Source organism: Sphaeramia orbicularis, chromosome 4, assembly GCF_902148855.1.
Source record: "Sphaeramia orbicularis chromosome 4, fSphaOr1.1, whole genome shotgun sequence".
NCBI classification, from domain to species: Eukaryota; Metazoa; Chordata; class Actinopteri; order Kurtiformes; family Apogonidae; genus Sphaeramia; species Sphaeramia orbicularis.
Genome location: NC_043960.1, coordinates 56,940,495 through 56,958,007, shown reverse-complemented (window position 1 = coordinate 56,958,007; position 17,513 = coordinate 56,940,495). Strand labels below are relative to the sequence as shown.

Here is a 17,513-nt window from a genome sequence, read left to right as displayed (position 1 = left end):
CCTTGAGTATTTATGTGACATTTGTGATGGAGTTGGATTTCTGTAGAAGTGGTTGTTTGTTGACATTAGCTAACTCTATTATTAAACGGTACCTGGAGTGAATTTTTATTGCTAGCTATTTCAAAATCTCCTGTTTAATCCTAGCGGTTCCATCAGGTAACTTCAGTTCTATGTGAAGTATGTGTGAGTACTACGTCACTGCTCCATCAGTCAGTCATGGTCAGAGACTTGTTTCCTCCTTCCTGGGCTCTTCCAGCACCAGTACTGACCCAGACTGGTTGTACTGTCCCATTACCTGGGCTGACGTGGACTAGTCCCTGACCCTGTGCAGCAGACACCAGTCTAAGGCCAATACTGGGTCACATCCTGAGGACAGTGATGGAGTGCAAAGCGTACAACAGCACTAACAACAAGCACCAATGTGTGCTTTCCACTCAATCTGTCTCACTGACTGCTGCTTGTTTACTCACACTCATTCACCTGGAAATGACACTGGTACGTCACTTGTGTCTGCTAATGTCTGCTCCCCATAGGCTCTCCCCCCTCCTGTAATTCATGTCATAAAAAGTTCCAGTGTGGTGGATCGATTGATTGATTTTTTTTTTTTTTTTACTGAATTTACACCTCTTACCTATAAGTAAAACATGAAGCAAACTTAGGCCCAGTCCCTTTTCACCCCTTGGCCCCTCCCCCTTATCCCTCCCCCTCCATTTTGTGTATTCACGTAAAGGGGTAGGGGTGTCCTAATTCTCGATGAGTCGGAGGGGAGGGGCTTGGGGGGGGGGGGGGGTGTTTGACCCTCCAAACAGAGACTTTTCAGGACCACACCACAAACATGGGTCTGAGAAATCTGCCATAATTCAGTTCAAATCATTGGCAAAATGGAGGTAAATACAGGGTTATAGATCGTATTTGTGCGGTTTGTGATTGATAGCCGTAAACAGATGTCCAAAGCCCATGGAACAGAGACGGTTCCAGCTGCTGACGACATGGAAAATTCTGTCCCAAACAAAGTTAGAACATCTGTTTATAGTGACATCGATGACTTATGATGACGGAACAGGTTTGGAAGGGTTGGACCATTTCAGACAGGAAGGTTTACACCATTACCCCTTAGAACTGGGTTTAAAAGGAGAGGGGCAAGTGCAAGGGCCAAGTGGGAGGGCCAAGGGGTGAATTGGGATTGGGCCTTAATGTGGTAAATATGACCAGTGCAGGTCCACTTTAAACTATCTCTAGACTAAATCCATAAAGTTATCTATAGAATACTGATTTGTACGTAGCAGGTCTGGGTTGGATTATCCACAAAAATCCTCACTCCGGCTCTTGAGCTTTTCTGTTCCTGCTCCTACTTCTTCAGTTTGGAATTACTAACAGGTAGGGCTGGGGGATAAAACGATAACGATATATATCGCAATATAACTTTTCCTCAATAGAAATATGAGACATGCTCGATACAACTTTGAAAGAATTCATTCGTCCATGTTTTGACAGACGTGAGAACAGCCAATCGTAATTAAGTAGCGCCACACCAAACCAATTACAGTAGAGCCACGTCAAGTTAGGTTGAAGCCCACAGCACAGGTGTAAGAGCAGCTGCAGCACACACACTAATGTTTGGGCCGAAGAGGGAGGAAATGAGTGTTCCATCAGGAGAACATGTGACTGAGAACTGGGGCAACCAGGTTAATGAACAGTAGGTGGAACCGTTTGGTTTCCGGTGTAAAACAGAGGTATAAAAGCAGGGAGTCGAACGGTCAAAGCATTCGTTTTCAGTTTACGCCAGTTATGGCACGGAGGTATGCACGGCTCGACAGATGGCCGTATAACTGAAACTTAAAGCACTGATAAGACAAGGGGTCAGTAAATCTTAAGATGGGGGGCTGGGGGAGGTTAAGTGGGGGTAATAATACATAACAGTGGAGGGGGGATAATTCTAAGAGCAGTGGGAGGGACTTCTCCATAAGTACCATGACGTACATATGTATCTCTCTCTTGTCTTCACAACTAACTTACGAGTTATGAAAATTTTAATCTTGACAAAAAATAGTGATTTGATTTATATTGTGATACATATCCATATCGTCTGATATGAAAAAAACTTGTGATCTGATTTGTTTCCATCACGCCCAGCCCTACTAACGGGTTTGTGTCTCCCATGAGGACTAACTGAAGTCAACCCAGAAAAAAGTAATTAATTCTTTCAGAGTATGTGTCCTTATGACAAACCCTCCTGACCTTATCCACTCAGAGCAGATCAGCCTCAGCGCTCGTCCAGGCTGTCACTGTCATCACCAACGGATTACCTTGACACAGAAGCAGATACCTACCGTGGCACTTCCGGAAAGTCATGACATTTTTGTGCTATTTTGCCTGCATGTTCCCAAAATATACAAAAATTGGGGCACATTCAGCCCTAGATTAAATTTGGCCATGTTTTCCCTGGAGGAATACATGTGAGGGGGGGTGGATGGTAAAGATGGGCTGTTCCATTGGTTTAAACCATGAATCAGAGTTCACAGGACATTTTCACAAAACTCGTGCTGATATTAGAAGGTGAAAATAAAATCCAGAGACAAAGATGATAACTTATTTACACCTGGGTTTTTTCACCTTCTATAAATGTGAAAGAGATACATGAAGTTTGATGTATATTTTTGGGCAGGGGGTGATATCAGCTGGCACTGGCCTTTCAGATCTCTCATCTATTGTTATTATATTGGCTTTTTAAAATCCACTATAGTTGGACAAGGGATGTAACGATTACCGGTATATCGATAAACTGTGGTAAAATTTCCAACTGTTAGTATTACCATTTAAATTCTAATTATCACGATAACCGTGTTCGATTACTCCCCTTAAAAAATCACGGTGATACTGCTCATTTCCTGGGGAAGCAGATCACCCTAACATGTTTTAAATATCTCATTCTTTCAGCATATTTACATTTGTTCATTAAACAATTCAGGAAAATATGATTGTGTTACACTTTCTGTTTGTGTTTGTACAATGGTGTATATGTGTGACATTGTGAATGATTTGATCTGGAAAACAGTCAAACAAGCTCCACTATGACCTGTCCAACTACTTTTTTTCCCACTCAAAAAACCACAGGAATCAATAGGGGAATTGATAAGGAACTGGATTGGAAAGCAGAATGGACAATGGCATTGATATTGATAAAATCCTTTTAATTCCCGCCCCTAGTGCAGATATCTCTTAGGGTCATAAGGTGCCATCTTTAATGCACATTTGTATGTTTGATATTTACATGTTAATATTTCAGTATTTCTGCCAACAGAAAGTACCTTGTGCGTATTATTTCTTTTGGGTTTTTTTTTTTCCATAATATAACTTGGTTCCATTATTTCAGTGTGTGTGTGTAAGTACTTTTTGAACATTTTGAGCACATTTCAACAATACCGTGATAATTTTGGTCACAATAACCGTGATATGAAATTTTCGTATTGTTTCATCCTTAAGTTGGACATTTAGCAGCTGGGTCCTAGTAGTTCACATGAAATGTCTGTCTGTTTGCATATTAATCATTACTTTCTCTTTCTTTTTTCACAGGAAAAAATCTCAGAAATGGGATGAAATGAACATCCTTGCCACGTACCATCCTGCAGATAAAGACTATGGTCTGATGAAAATAGACGAGCCAAGCACACCGTATAACAGGTCAGAAGGTTTGGACAGTGTTTACCCCTGTGTCTTTTCCCCCAGTCATCTGTAATGTACACGTTACAGACGGTCCACCTGCACTTACCTGTAATTATCTGTACGACTGTGTGTAACCCTACATACAACACATGGAAACATATACTAAGATGAGCTTGGTGTGTGTGTGTGTGTGTGTTTTCCACAGATGTCTCAGCTGGTTTGTAATCCAATATGTCCCAGTGCCCCATCTCCATGTTCCTTCACCCCCACCCTTTTACTCTGTTGCCTTTTTTGTCTGATCGTATGCCTCTCTTTACCTATGCGTTTCTTTTCCTCTCCAGTCTTCCCCCTTTTACATGGTCTCTCTTTCATGTTTAGTTACTTAGTTTGTCTTTTTCAGGATGGTTGGGGACGATGATGACGAAGGGGCGCTGAGCGACTCGGACAACCACACCACACTCACAGCTGATGATCTTGTATCAAAGTAAGAACAAAAAGTACAGCGTTGACCCGTGTGGATCCACAGGTTCTAGATGTGATAGTTTTTCTGCTGTTTTTTATTCGTGTATGCTGTACCACATTTGTCCAGCAGTCACCGCCAAAGCGTTCTGGGTGTAGCAATGTGATTGTACAGGGTGAGGAAGCAAAATTTACAATATTTTGAGGCAGGGATTGAAAGACAGTGTATGACCAGTTAGTTTATTGAAAGTCATGAGAATTTATTTGCCATAAGAAAATGTACATAATAGAAAATGTTTTTATTCTATGTGTCCTCCTTCTTTCTCAATAACTGCCTTCACACGCTTCCTGAAACTTGCGCAAGTGTTCCTCAAATATTGGGGTGACAACTTCTCCCATTCTTCTTTAATAGTATCTTCCAGACTTTCTGGTAATAGTTTTGCTCATAGTCATTCTCTTCTTTCCATTATAAACAGTCTTTATGGACATTCCAACTATTTTTGAAATCTCCTTTGGTGTGACGAGTGCATTCAGCAAATCACACACTCTTTGACGTTTGCTTTCCTGATTACTCATATGGGCAAAAGTTTCTGAAAAGGTATGGATAATAGTGTTAGGTATGATTATGACATCAATATATGTTTGGTTTCAAAACAATTGACGTAGTGCCTGCTGAGAAAAAACAACTAAATGTTCATTGTAAATTTTGCTTCCCCAACCTGTAAGTCCTTTGTATTCTAAAATGACAATCAATCAATCAATCAATCAAATTTTATTTGTATAGCACAAAATCATAACAAAAGTTATCTCATGACACTTTACATATAGAGTTGATCGAAACCAGACTCTAAGCCAGTTTACAGAAACCCAACAGAATCTTCCAGGAACAAACACTAGTGACTGGTGACAGTGGAAGGAAAAACTTCCTTTTAACAGCAAAAACCTGGAGAAGACCCAGACTGTGGAGGATGGACGAGTGACAGGACCAGTTGGGATAAAAGAGAGAGAGTAAAGGAGGAGAAAAAGCGAGCGATAGAGATGGGGAGAGGGGAAGAATTACGAGAAACCAGAACAAAGGTCCATGACTATTAATACTACTACTACAAATACAAGTACTAGCAGTGGATATATTTCTATTACAACAGTTAGTACAAATAATAGAAACCTCTACCATCTATGGAACTATATAATAAACACTATCATAACTATATGGATAAGTGAGTGATGATGATGAAGGCAGGAGAGAGGCAGGACCACAGCAGCAGGTTCAGAGATAATATAATGCTAATATCCGAAAAATTGGTCCTATCAACATGCTGTTTTCACTAGTCTGTTCACTGAGCAAAAATACACAAGTATGACACACTGCAGCAGTCAGCTGTGTACGGAGTTAGTGTGAATCCCTGTTCAAGTCCAGGTTAAAGACTCACCTGTTTAGACTGGCTTTTAACCCTTAGCACTGAGACACTATTAGGTTTGAATCTTTGGTCTCTTTTATCACTGCGTGTTTTTTCCTACTGCTTTATGCATATTTATGGTACTTGATTAACCTGTTTCTATCTTAGAATTTAATTATGCTTTTAGATGTAAAGCACTTTGGGCTTCTTTATGTTGTTGTAAAGTGCTATATAAATAAACTTCGATTTGATTTGTTTGGATACTCAATGAATACATGAAGAATATGTTTCTGTGGCCAAAGCACACCTGTGGGTCCATTTTTATCATGTCATGATAAAAAGGCAGAAAACGTGTGTTCTATTTTCAGCAGATTGGGGGAATGTCCTTTGACTCAAACGTTCCATTGTGATGAGGTGTTTTCAGTGCGTCATATTGGCATACTTTGAAACATGTACGCTGGACTCAGATCTGATCCGCTTGATTTCAGTTAAACTGAAGAAACATGGTCCATGTACCCGTAGCCAGCGGCTTCATAGGCCGAGCAGGACAAACTAAGTCTTTCTGGTCATGTGGTCAACGGGGGCTTCCTCCCCAGTTTGTGAAGCTGAAAGTATGTTATTTGAAGAAACCTCTGTGAGCTGATGCTGTGTGTCCTGTGGATGCTAATGGGAGTGTGTTTCCTGTGGGCTGTTGTACTTCCATCAGTGCACTGATGTAGGGATGGACTGAGCATGTGCGGAACAGAGGACAGTGATTAGCTCCAGGCTCGTTAGTCAATTAGTCTCTTTGTTTCCTTCCACTGTTTTACACTAAAGCCTTCAGATACTCTTCTATCCACTCACCTTCATTCTACCTCTTGTTCAGCACTTCTTCACCTCAGCTCTTATCTACTGTCTATCTCATAGCTCATTCACTGTCTGTTTCTGTTTCCTGCTAGTGAAACTATCGTATAATTGACCATAGTGTCATTGATAGAGGAGGCAGTGTGTAGAATAGGGATGTAACGATAGGAAAATTTCATATCACAGTTATTGTGACCAAAATTATCTTGGTTATCATTATGATCACGATATTGTTGAAATTGTGCTCAAAATGTTCAAAAAGTACTTGTACACACACTGAAATAATTTAACCAAGTTGTATTTAAAATAAATAAATAAAATTAAATAATAGCCACAGTGTACTTTCTGTTGGCCGAAACATTAAAATATTAACATGTAAACAATCAAATATACAAATGTGCATTAAAGATGGCACCTTATGGCCACTGTTTGACCATTTTCCAAATCAGGTTTGAGTTGTTCGAGTTTCTTTTTCATAGATAGATAGCGCCTCGAGGGCTCTTGCTTCACCAGGAAATGTGCAGTACCATTAGTTTTCAAAGTGCGGTAATCAAACACGGTTATCATGATAACTAGAATTTAAATGGTAAAACTAACCGTTGGGAATTTTACCGCGGTTTATCGTTATACCGGTAATCGTTACATCTCTAGTGTAGCAGCAGTAGGATGGTGAATATGAACTTCCTTGGGGCACTTGCACTGATTCCATGGCCTCCATTTACCCATCAGCCATTGTTCATTTGCTGTTCTAGTTCTTTGAGTGTGTGAGATGGGATTGGAACTGTTATTTTAGTCTTATGCTTGAACACTCTCTCTCCACTCTTAAACTCCCACTACCGTTTGCTCATTTGGATGCATACCTATGTTTGATCTGAAAACACTTACGGCTGCTGTAGTCCTGATAGGATGTAGTCATGTGGTGCATGACCCTGTGTGAGCATGTTTCATATATGTATGGTGGTTCATTTCAGGCTGGTGGCAGCTGAGGAGTCAGAGCCTCGCTTCATGAAAGAAGAAGAGGAGGAGGAAAGCAGTGAAGAGGAGGAACAGGAGCTGACGCCTGAAGAACAAGGTGAACTTGGGCTGTAACAGCTGTTGAACAATAGTCTCATTTCAGTAGGGAGTAGGGGTATAATGGTATGAGTTTGATGTGCTATTTCTGTTCAAAGCCTAAATATATGGAATGTCAGACTATTTGCACACATGCATCATCACCTTCACTCGAATGTTTTATTGTAGTCAGTCAGTCTAAGGGCTCATTTCTGCTCTACGTTTAAGACGCAGCGTTTTGTCCGTCCTCTGCCTACATTCTGTACATAATTCTGTCTGTTTTCCGGGAGCTTGTGGATCCATACCCAGATGGAAAATACAGAGCAGTACCACAGAGAACCACAGGGGGCAGTGTTGAAATTTGAAGAGAATAATTTCCATAAGTAGATTTCAAAGAGCGACTGTGAGTTAATGAAAAACTACCATATTTATTATTTATACCATATTTATGACAACTACCCTTCTGAATATTAACATTAGTAAAACCTCCTCTGTCTGCGCCATGTTTGTTATTGTTGACTTTCTTCTTTTTCGTGTTATTTGGTCAGTATGGTAATTAAGAGCAGCGCCCTCTGGTGGATTGATTTTAGAAGCGCTCATTCCAACACAGTGGACACATGGGAGTATGAAGGCAGTGACACATGACAACATTAGAAACAGACTAACATATTTAGATAACAACATAAATGAGTTTTTAGAAGGCAGCAGGGTCAGCCTGGAAACGTACACAGACATATATGACATATATATATATATATATATATATATATATATATATATATATATATATATATATATATATATATATATATATATGATATATGAATAATAAACATGACCAGCTTTCAGCTGGATTTCCAGCAGGTACTTACATTTGGGTGCCTTAGTTGATGTGGAAACACTCATGTCTAATTAGACTCTCAGCAATATTTTCTGAAAATAAATGAACTTTTTTTTTTAAACAAATGCTTATTAATTTATTTTTTGAAATTCTCTGCATATCAAAATTTGACTCCTACTCAAACCAAGAATTTTATACTCTTTAGACCTTTTGTGGACTGTTATTGTTATGATAACATGGATTTAATAAAACTAAGCTGAAAATCTATATTTAAGGAGTATCCATGGTTACAGAGGTTTGTTGCTTACGGTAGTCAGTAGTTTGTATAAAACCAGATGAGTTGATCAGGATGTGTGCATAAGGATGTAGGTGGTGAGTGCATACAGAGGCTGAACTAGAAACACAGCAGGTTAGCTAATGACGCAAACGTTCGGTTTACTCCAACGGGATATCATGACTCATGTAAATATACACCCCACTTTTAATTGCTCTGTTATCTGTACTCATTTTAGGCTTTCCTTGTGTATGTTCACTCTGTTACTAGCCCCCTGTCCATATGTATGTGTTCTGTGGGTCACAGAGGCAGTATCCTTAGCAGACAAACCCAGACTTTTTTTTTTCTGGAAACTTTGTCTGGAAACGGTAGAGTACTGCAACCTGAACCGAGCCAGACGGGACCCAGACTGGGTTCGGATGCAACTGTGTCAGGCACAGTTCAGGTTTGGACAGAAATAAATGTCCCGAGCCAGGCTTTACCACATGGATACACCACCCCCCACCCCCACCCCATTAAGGCTTGTCCAGACATAGGCTGTCTGTGCAGTACAGTGACCGATCAAAGACTCACTAGACCAGCCCTCATGAATATTCACACAGATATGATCATTAACAGCATATAGTGATAAGAATGATAAGATCACCTTGTTTGAACTAAAATGGGTTTAACTCAAAGAAAATGTAGGTTTTGTCCAGACTATATTGACCCGATTAAATAGAACTGCATGACTAGAAAGACACTAAAATACTATTTTCGTTGACTAAAACACAACTAAAAAGTCATCAGTTTTCATCAACTAAAACTAGACTAAAATAGTCCTGTATTATTTTGACTAAAATTTGACTAAAATGCTAAAATGCTCAGAGTTTTAGTTGACTAAAACTTGACGGGATGAAAAAACTATGAATGTGACTAAAACTAATGAAGACTGAAATCAAAGTTTGGCACAAAGACTAGATTAAAACTAAAACAAAAGCAGGCTGAAAAACACTATGGAGAACACTGCCCCCCTGTGGAGGACACTCATTTCTGCTGCTGGTGTCTGTGGTCTTACTCTTTCGGTGTCTGTCCACAGCTGGTGACCGTCACTGAGGGTAGAACATACGTTAATCCAATGGTAAACTGAGCCTTGTTTTCAGGCTCAGCTCCATCTTCACCATAACAGACTGATACAGCAGCTGTTTGACTGTCGACACTGTCACTGTCAGTATCATCCATCTGATATATTTAAACCAACATCACAGATGTGTTTGTACACCCCAGGATATGTCGGGATAGGACACGAACCAAAACAGTGAAAACTACAGTAGGTCAGTTAGTCTTTGACTTTAACTACATAAACCAGTGTACCAGAGCAGTACTGGATGATTCACCTCATAAATGTACGGATTTTGTCTTAAATAAGCACTCTTTTTTTAATTTGTATTTTAATAAACCTTTTTTTTTTTTCTTTTGAACACCCCTAGTCCCCATGTGTGTCCACTTATGTGCGTGTGTTATACGAGTATGTATCCTGTTTCCAGTTCAGATCCCTGTGTTGTTGTTCCTTCTCTCCACAGTGCAGTCGTTGCCTCCAGCCTTTTGTTCATGTTGTTACTCTTTCTCCTGCTGTTGTAAACGGGGCTGGTTTTGTACATGGAACTAAAGGCTGTTTTGAATTCCTCTGTAGCCAAAAAGAAGCATTTTCAGATGATGAGGAAGATGCACTACAACGAGGGTCTGAACATCAAACTGGCCCGACAGCTCATCGCCAGTGAGCTCGAAGATGAAGACGATGCAGATGAAGAGATGAGGGATGACACAGAGGAGGCCAGGGGAGACGCAGAGGAGACGGAGGAGATCAGCGTGGACCCGCCACAGGAAGGTAAGCAGACTGAAACCAGGACCAGGACCAGGACCGGGTCCCTCCTGGTGTCTGGGTACAGGACTTAGACTTTTTCCAGTGTGGGGGTGTAGTGGTGGACTTGATGTGCTCACTGATGTGTTAATGTCGTTGAAACTAGGGGTGTGTATTGGCAAGAATCTGGTGATACAATACAAATCACAATACAAGGATCACAATACAATATATCGCAATATGTCACGATACTGTTAACAGGGCGATATTTTTTGTTTTGTTTCTTTTTTTTCAAAGATTATTTCCTGGGAAAACTTATAGAGCAGCATTTAGATAAATAAAGTTTTAACATGCTTCTTTACCAGTACAAAAAAGACATAAATAAATAAATAAATAATGTTTTACAGACATACAGTTTAAGATCCTGCTTACATGTTCGTATTCTATTGCGAAAAGAATACATAGTGTACATTCCCTGAATCATCCAACATCAGAACATTATTTTTGTGCATTCCCAATTAAAAAAATCAAACATTTTCCTCTTTCAGACAGTAAAAAGTGCTTTTAGAATACTTCAATTATCCATTATTTAACAAAACAGTGTTATCAATTTCAAAAAACTACATTTATGACCTGCAATATCACAGTAGCACTTTTGCAGTATACAAACAACAGAAGAAAATACCCATGTGAATATAGAAATAAAAGATCTTGATAATCAAAAAACAAAAATGAACCTCTGCCATATCTGCATTTCAATAAATACCTAAAAATATTGATACAGTACTTTTTAATATCGATACAGTATCATTAAGTGAAATATCACGGTACATTGCGATACCGATATTTTCTTACTCCCCTGGTTGAAACCACCTACCACTGCGTCAGATAACTGTCACCTGTGCTCCTGTGTATGTGCTTAGTGTAGATGTGCTCATGTCGTGTCTGTAACTGGATCACCTCAGTGTGTTGTTTCTCCTAAACATTTAACGACAGTGAACTGAACATTTTTGAGCAGGAACTGGAATATCTGATGTTTATCTGTCATTTTCCTCTGAGTTCAAATGACTCCTGTCAGTCAAATGGTTCACTCTGTGGTAAAAACAGGTTTGGTGTTTATTTTTGTTGAAACCCAAAGTTAGAAGACAAGTGGTGTGGACAACGAATAAAGAGAAAGACCATAAGAATAAAGTCTGTTACACACCTGTTAGAACTTAGAGCATGTGGATGTTTTGACCTGAAGCAGTCTTTGGAGGACATGGGCTGGTCAGTGACAGTGACCACCACAGGGGTCAAACATCCAGCCCGTGGGCCAAAACCGGCCCATCAAAGGCTCCAGTCTGGGCCACGGCATGAATGTGTCAAATATGACCCTGAACATATTATCAGTCAAAGACGTTCCAGTGGTTTTAGTTCAGGTTCCACATTCAGACCAGTCTGACCTGTAGCTGAACCAGTCTAATACGACCATAACAGTCTAGAAATAATGACAGCACTTTTATATCTGTTAGGGTCAAAAAGGAAAGTTCCATGACAGTGTTTGAATTGACAACATATCAGACAACGTACAAATACAGTTTTAACATCATTTCATTAATGTTTCTAAGGGTTTTTAGCTTACCGGCCAACAGGCTGTAAGCTGTTGTCGTCATGTGGCGTCCAGCGGCGGCGGCGTCTGTCATCTGTCATCCATTACAAAAATTTCAGTCGTCTTCCTCTCCAAAACTACAATTCCGATTGACTTCAAACTTGGTATACAGCTTTTTTATGATGATGTCAACAAAAGTTAGTGAAATTATTTGGATCCGGATCTGATTCTGGATTTGGTGCGGCTTTGAAAAATTTCCCCATTATAACAGATAGGAAGTGGATGGATGCAATAACTCAGTAAATATAAATGATATCAAGCTGAAATTTCTACAGTCCAGCCCTGATGGGGAGATGACCCAAACATAATGGCCACATGCTGATCAGGATCTTCTTCTGGATCTGGGAACTTATGGAAAATTTCACATGGGCTGTTATGGGGAAAAACTTTCAATTGCCTTTTTCTCCAAAACTCCAGTTCTGAGTGACTTCAAACTTGGTATACAGCTTCTGTATGATGATGTCAACAAAAGTTAGTGAAATTATTTGGATCCAGATCTGATTCTGGATTTGGTGCGACTTTGAAAAATTTCCTCATCATAAGAGATAGGAAGTGGATTGATACAATAAATCAGTATCAATGATATCAAGTTGGAATTTTAATTTTTTACAGATCTGATTGGAATATGACCAAAACATGGACTATTTCTGTAATAGAATAAATACACAGAACTGGGTGAGAATAAATGGCATCTGGATACATTTCCCAAAGCTTTAAATTTGGCCGGTAAGCTACAGGGCCATTGGTCCTATTTTTTACCTCCGCCAAGGAGGTTATGTTTTTGCCAGGGTTGGTTTGTTTGTTTGTCTGTTTGTTTGTTTGTTTGTTTGTCTGTCCGTTAGTGTGCAACATAACTCAAAAAGTTATGGACAGATTTGGATGAAATTTTCAGGGTTTGTTGGAAATGGGATAAGGAAGAAATGATTAAATTTTGGTGGTGATCGGGGATGGGGGGGGCCCACAGGGGGGGCCACTGATCAGCCTTGGCGGAGGTCTGCGCTCTCCGAGTGCTTCTAGTTCCTAATGTAATGTTAATAAAATAATTGTACTTTGTTCACTCTAAAACACAGAGAAAAGGAGTTTGAGTTGACATCATGAATATATTATCATATTATTATCGTCCTGGTCCGGCCCGGTTCAGCTCATATTGGTCTAAATGTGGAAACTGAGCTGACAGGAGTTCACAGCCGGGACACCAAGGATAAGCAATCGATTCTGTCTGAAGTCAAACCGACAGCCACCCAATTGAGTTACATTAGGTTGGTCAAGCGACGCAGATGCAGGAGGACGATCAGTGCAGATGTGTGATCTGAATTTTTTGCAGCTGAACTTTTTGCATCTGAATTTTTTGCAGCTGAACTTTTTGCATCTGATTTTTTTTGCAGCTGAACTTTTTGCATCTGATTTTTTTTGCAGCTGAACTTTTTGCATCTGAATTTTTTGCAGCTGATTTTTTTGCAGCTGAATTTTTTGCATCTGAACTTTTTGCAGCTGAATTTTTTGCTTCTGAATTTTTTGCATCTCAATTTTTTGCTTCTGAATTTTTTGCATCTCAATTTTTTGCTTCTGAATTTTTTGCATCTCAATTGCTTTATTCTAAATTTATGAACATAGGTGAATTCAGAGACAAAAAATTCAGATACTTAATTTCAGTGCAAAAAAATTCAGTGCTAGAAATTCAGTGGGTTTTATATTTCAAAATCTGATGAGACAGATTTACTTCCATAGTGATAGTTTGTAATTGTTAGTAGTTCATTTTCTAATGTGCAGTGTTCTTTCTGACGTGCAGTGTTCTTTCTGACGTGCAGTGTTCTTTCTGACGTGCAGTGTTCTTTCTGGTTCTTGTGTGTGTTTGTGTTCCAGCTGATGCTCTGGACTCGTAGGTGAGGACTCTCCACCTGCCGCTCCAACATCCACACAGATGACAGACGCCACTGCTGTGTTTTCAAAGTGGGCCGTACAGCAGACGCCACCTCACCCATCAACTAACGACCTTCAGCAGTTAACGACCTCCTGACCCCCCCGTGTCTCCAAACCCCCCCAGAACTGTGCAATATCAACACCTAAAACACTGGAACTCTCCAAATCAGCAGAACACTGAGTCCAAACCCTTGGTCCCTCCGGTCCTGTTGCTAAGCACCTGCCCCTCCCACCGCCCCTCCCACTTCTCCTGGACTGGTGTTACACTGAAGGACATGTGACTTTGACCCTGAATGGAGGACACCGGTTGGATAAGCAGGTCTGCCGTCTACTGGTATCAGAGCCGGTACGCCAGGTCTGAAGGAAACCAGGGGAGGAAGCCCCGCCCACCGCTACGTTGACACAGCCAATAAACCACACTGGCCTCTGTTCTGTCCCATTTCCTTTTCACCTCATGTACCTTTCTCTCGGCGTCAGTTAATGTTTTTTATTCCCAGCCTTATTTGATTCACCTGGTCATTCAGTGCCATCGGGGGGATGTTTTTTTTTTTTTAGGGTCGTCACCGTAGTAGAAGGCTTATTATCTAACGGAGTCTAAATCTGACACAAACACTTCAAAGTTAACCTGACATTTGACAAAGAATAAGCAACTTATTGGGACGTGAATGAAACCTGATGTGGGGTCGTACTTTACATCCAACTCTGCTTTGATTGACTCATTTAGTTTTTCTTCTTACAATCAAGTACCATCTCCTTTTGAAAAATCCTGATGTTACACATGAACCTCAGAATTTGCATAATGAAGGGGATGATAATGGTCTTTTGAGTTTTTAAAGATCCGACGCTCAAATATATCATGTTCTACTGATGAAAAGGAGCCTGTCCTATGGAGAACACGTCTGTATCAGCTCTCATGTCCTGACCTCTGACCCCCATCCCTAATCCTAAACCCTGAACCCTAACCCTGACCCCTGACCCTTGACCTCTAACCCTAATGTCCCGCCCCTAACCCTGACTCTCTGAGATAGAAACCACTCAAACCAGTGTGAACTGGGACTGATGGACCTTCTCATGACTGTAGTGCTTCCTCAGAATTCCTCAGTAAATTCTTTAAAGACGTGTCTGTCCTTTGACGATACTATAACGTCATGTGATGTCAGAGGGTGGGAGGGTCCCAGAGCTGTGGGTGTGGACAGTGGAGGAGACCACTGAGACCTATGGACATGGGTGGAGGGTTAGAGGTTGGAGCTCCAGCCTGAGGACGGACAGTGGACTGAAACCAGACCCTCCAGAGGACAGTGGACTGAAACTAGACCCCCCAGAGGACAGTGGACTGAAACCAGACCCTCCAGAGGACAGTGGACTTAAACCAGACCCTCCAGAGGACAGTGGACTTAAACCAGACCCCCCAGAGGACAGTGGACTGAAACTAGACCCCCCAGAGGACAGTGGGCTGAAACCAGACCCTCCAGAGGACAGTGGGCTGAAACCAGAACCCCTCAGAGGACAGTGGACTGAAACCAGACCCCCCAGAGGACAGTGGGCTGAAACCAGACCCTCCAGAGGACAGTGGACTTAAACCAGACCCCCCAGAGGACAGTGGGCTGAAACCAGAACCCCTCAGAGGACAGTGGACTGAAACCAGACCCCCCAGAGGACAGTGGACTTAAACCAGACCCCCCAGAGGACAGTGGACTGAAACCAGAACCCCTCAGAGGACAGTGGACTGAAACCAGACCCCCCAGAGGACAGTGGGCTGAAACCAGAACCCCTCAGAGGACAGTGGACTGAAACCAGACCCCCCAGAGGACAGTGGACTGAAACCAGACCCCCCAGAGGACAGTGGGCTGAAACCAGAACCCCTCAGAGGACAGTGGACTGAAACCAGACCCCCCAGAGGACAGTGGGCTGAAACCAGACCCCCCAGAGGACAGTGGACTGAAACCAGAACCCCTCAGAGGACAGTGGACTGAAACCAGACCCCCCAGAGGACAGTGGACTGAAACCAGAACCCCTCAGAGGACAGTGGACTGAAACCAGACCCCCCAGAGGACAGTGGGCTGAAACCAGAACCCCTCAGAGGACAGTGGACTGAAACCAGACCCCCCAGAGGACAGTGGACTGAAACCAGAACCCCTCAGAGGACAGTGGACTGAAACCAGACCCCCCAGAGGACAGTGGACTGAAACCAGAACCCCTCCTGGCCTCCTGTTTGTCCCGCCCCTTTAACTGTGATTGGACGTGTTGAGCTTCATCTTAAGGGGACACAGACAAATCCAGTACCAACAGTAGGACTCTGAAAACTTCCCTTTGCACTTGTTTTCATTGGAGTTTGGACAGTTTTCATCCTTTTCATGAAACCAGCAGAGCTTCTGAAGCCTCCTGCTTGAACTAAAGTCCAGTGCACACACAGTTTAATGTACATGGAGTGGAACTACATGTGTGTTTATCATAAGAGCTAATGCATCCTCTCCTTTTAGAACATCCCTTTTTTGACTGTATTGTCCTCTGTTTGAGTCGGTGAATTTGTAAACAGAGAAAAGATGAGAGCAGAGATGGAGCTGCATCTACTGAGAATCAGCTGATCTGTGTAGAGCTGAAGGACCAGCGTGTCCAAACCTGACTGACGTGACCACCTCCAGGTGATCACCTGATCTGTCTAATGTGCCTATTCTGTGTTTGACCCACAGGCTCTGCTCCTGTTTTCTGTCTTATGTCCACTCACCTGCTCCTCCTTTTTTTGCACCACTTTGGATTGACTTTAATTTGTTTTCTAAAGATGATAGTGTCCACACTCTGCACTGTCTAGAATATAGTGGGTTTTTAATGGATGTTTGTTTTTGTATTTCAGGTCTGCATGTTCCTAATTGTCACTGTTTCCTCCTTTGTTTTTGTCTCCCGTCAATAAACCAACTTCTTAGGAACTTGTTGGTGTTGTGGCTTTTGTTCTTTATGGATCTAAGGACCTGTCCTGATCTCCTGTGGGACATGTCCTGGTCTCCTATAGGACATGTTCTGGTCTCCTGTGGGACATGTCCTGGTCTCCTGTGGGACATGTCCTGGTCTCCTATAGGACATGTTCTGGTCTCCTGTGGGACATGTCCTGGTCTCCTGTGGGACATGTCCTGGTCTCCTATAGGACATGTCCTGGTCTCCTGTGGGACATGTCCTGGTCTCCTGTGGGACATGTCCTGGTCTCCTGTGGGACATGTCCTGGTCTCCTATAGGACATGTCCTGGTCACCTGTGGGACATGTCCTGGTCTCCTATAGGACATGTTCTGGTCTCCTGTGGGACATGTCCTGGTCTCCTGTGGGACATGTCCTGGTCTCCTGTGGCACATGTCCTGGTCTCCTGTGGCACATGTCCTGGTCTTCTTTGGGGCATGTCCTGGTCTTCTATAGGACATGTTCTGGTCTCCCATCGGACATGTCCTGGTCTCCTGTGGGACATGTTCTGGTCTCCTGTGGGACATGTCCTGGTCTCCTGTGGGACATGTCCTGGTCTTCTTTGGGGCATGTCCTGGTCTTCTATAGGACATGTTCTGGTCTTCTATAGGACATGTCCTGGCCTCCTATG

At 41.9% G+C, this 17,513-nt stretch overlaps 1 protein-coding gene across 2 annotated transcripts in view; it reads left to right on the top strand.

Moving 5' to 3' along the window:
- The window catches only part of ppp1r2 (protein phosphatase 1, regulatory (inhibitor) subunit 2), a 33,804-nt gene extending 16,948 nt beyond the window's left edge, over positions 1-16,856 (top strand). The window contains exons 2-7 of one of the 2 annotated variants that reach the window (XR_003935293.1): positions 3,574-3,681; positions 4,064-4,147; positions 7,334-7,434; positions 10,200-10,394; positions 13,879-14,254; positions 14,291-16,856. Coding sequence is in view for 1 of the 2 variants with exons in the window: in XM_030132945.1 (XP_029988805.1) it covers positions 3,574-3,681; positions 4,064-4,147; positions 7,334-7,434; positions 10,200-10,394; positions 13,879-13,898 (508 nt within the window). In the remaining variant the exon portion in view is untranslated. Of the gene's footprint in view, positions 1-3,573; positions 3,682-4,063; positions 4,148-7,333; positions 7,435-10,199; positions 10,395-13,878 lie in introns of both variants that reach the window. The other variant, XM_030132945.1, reaches the window with a different exon arrangement.
- The last annotated feature ends 657 nt before the right edge of the window (positions 16,857-17,513 follow it).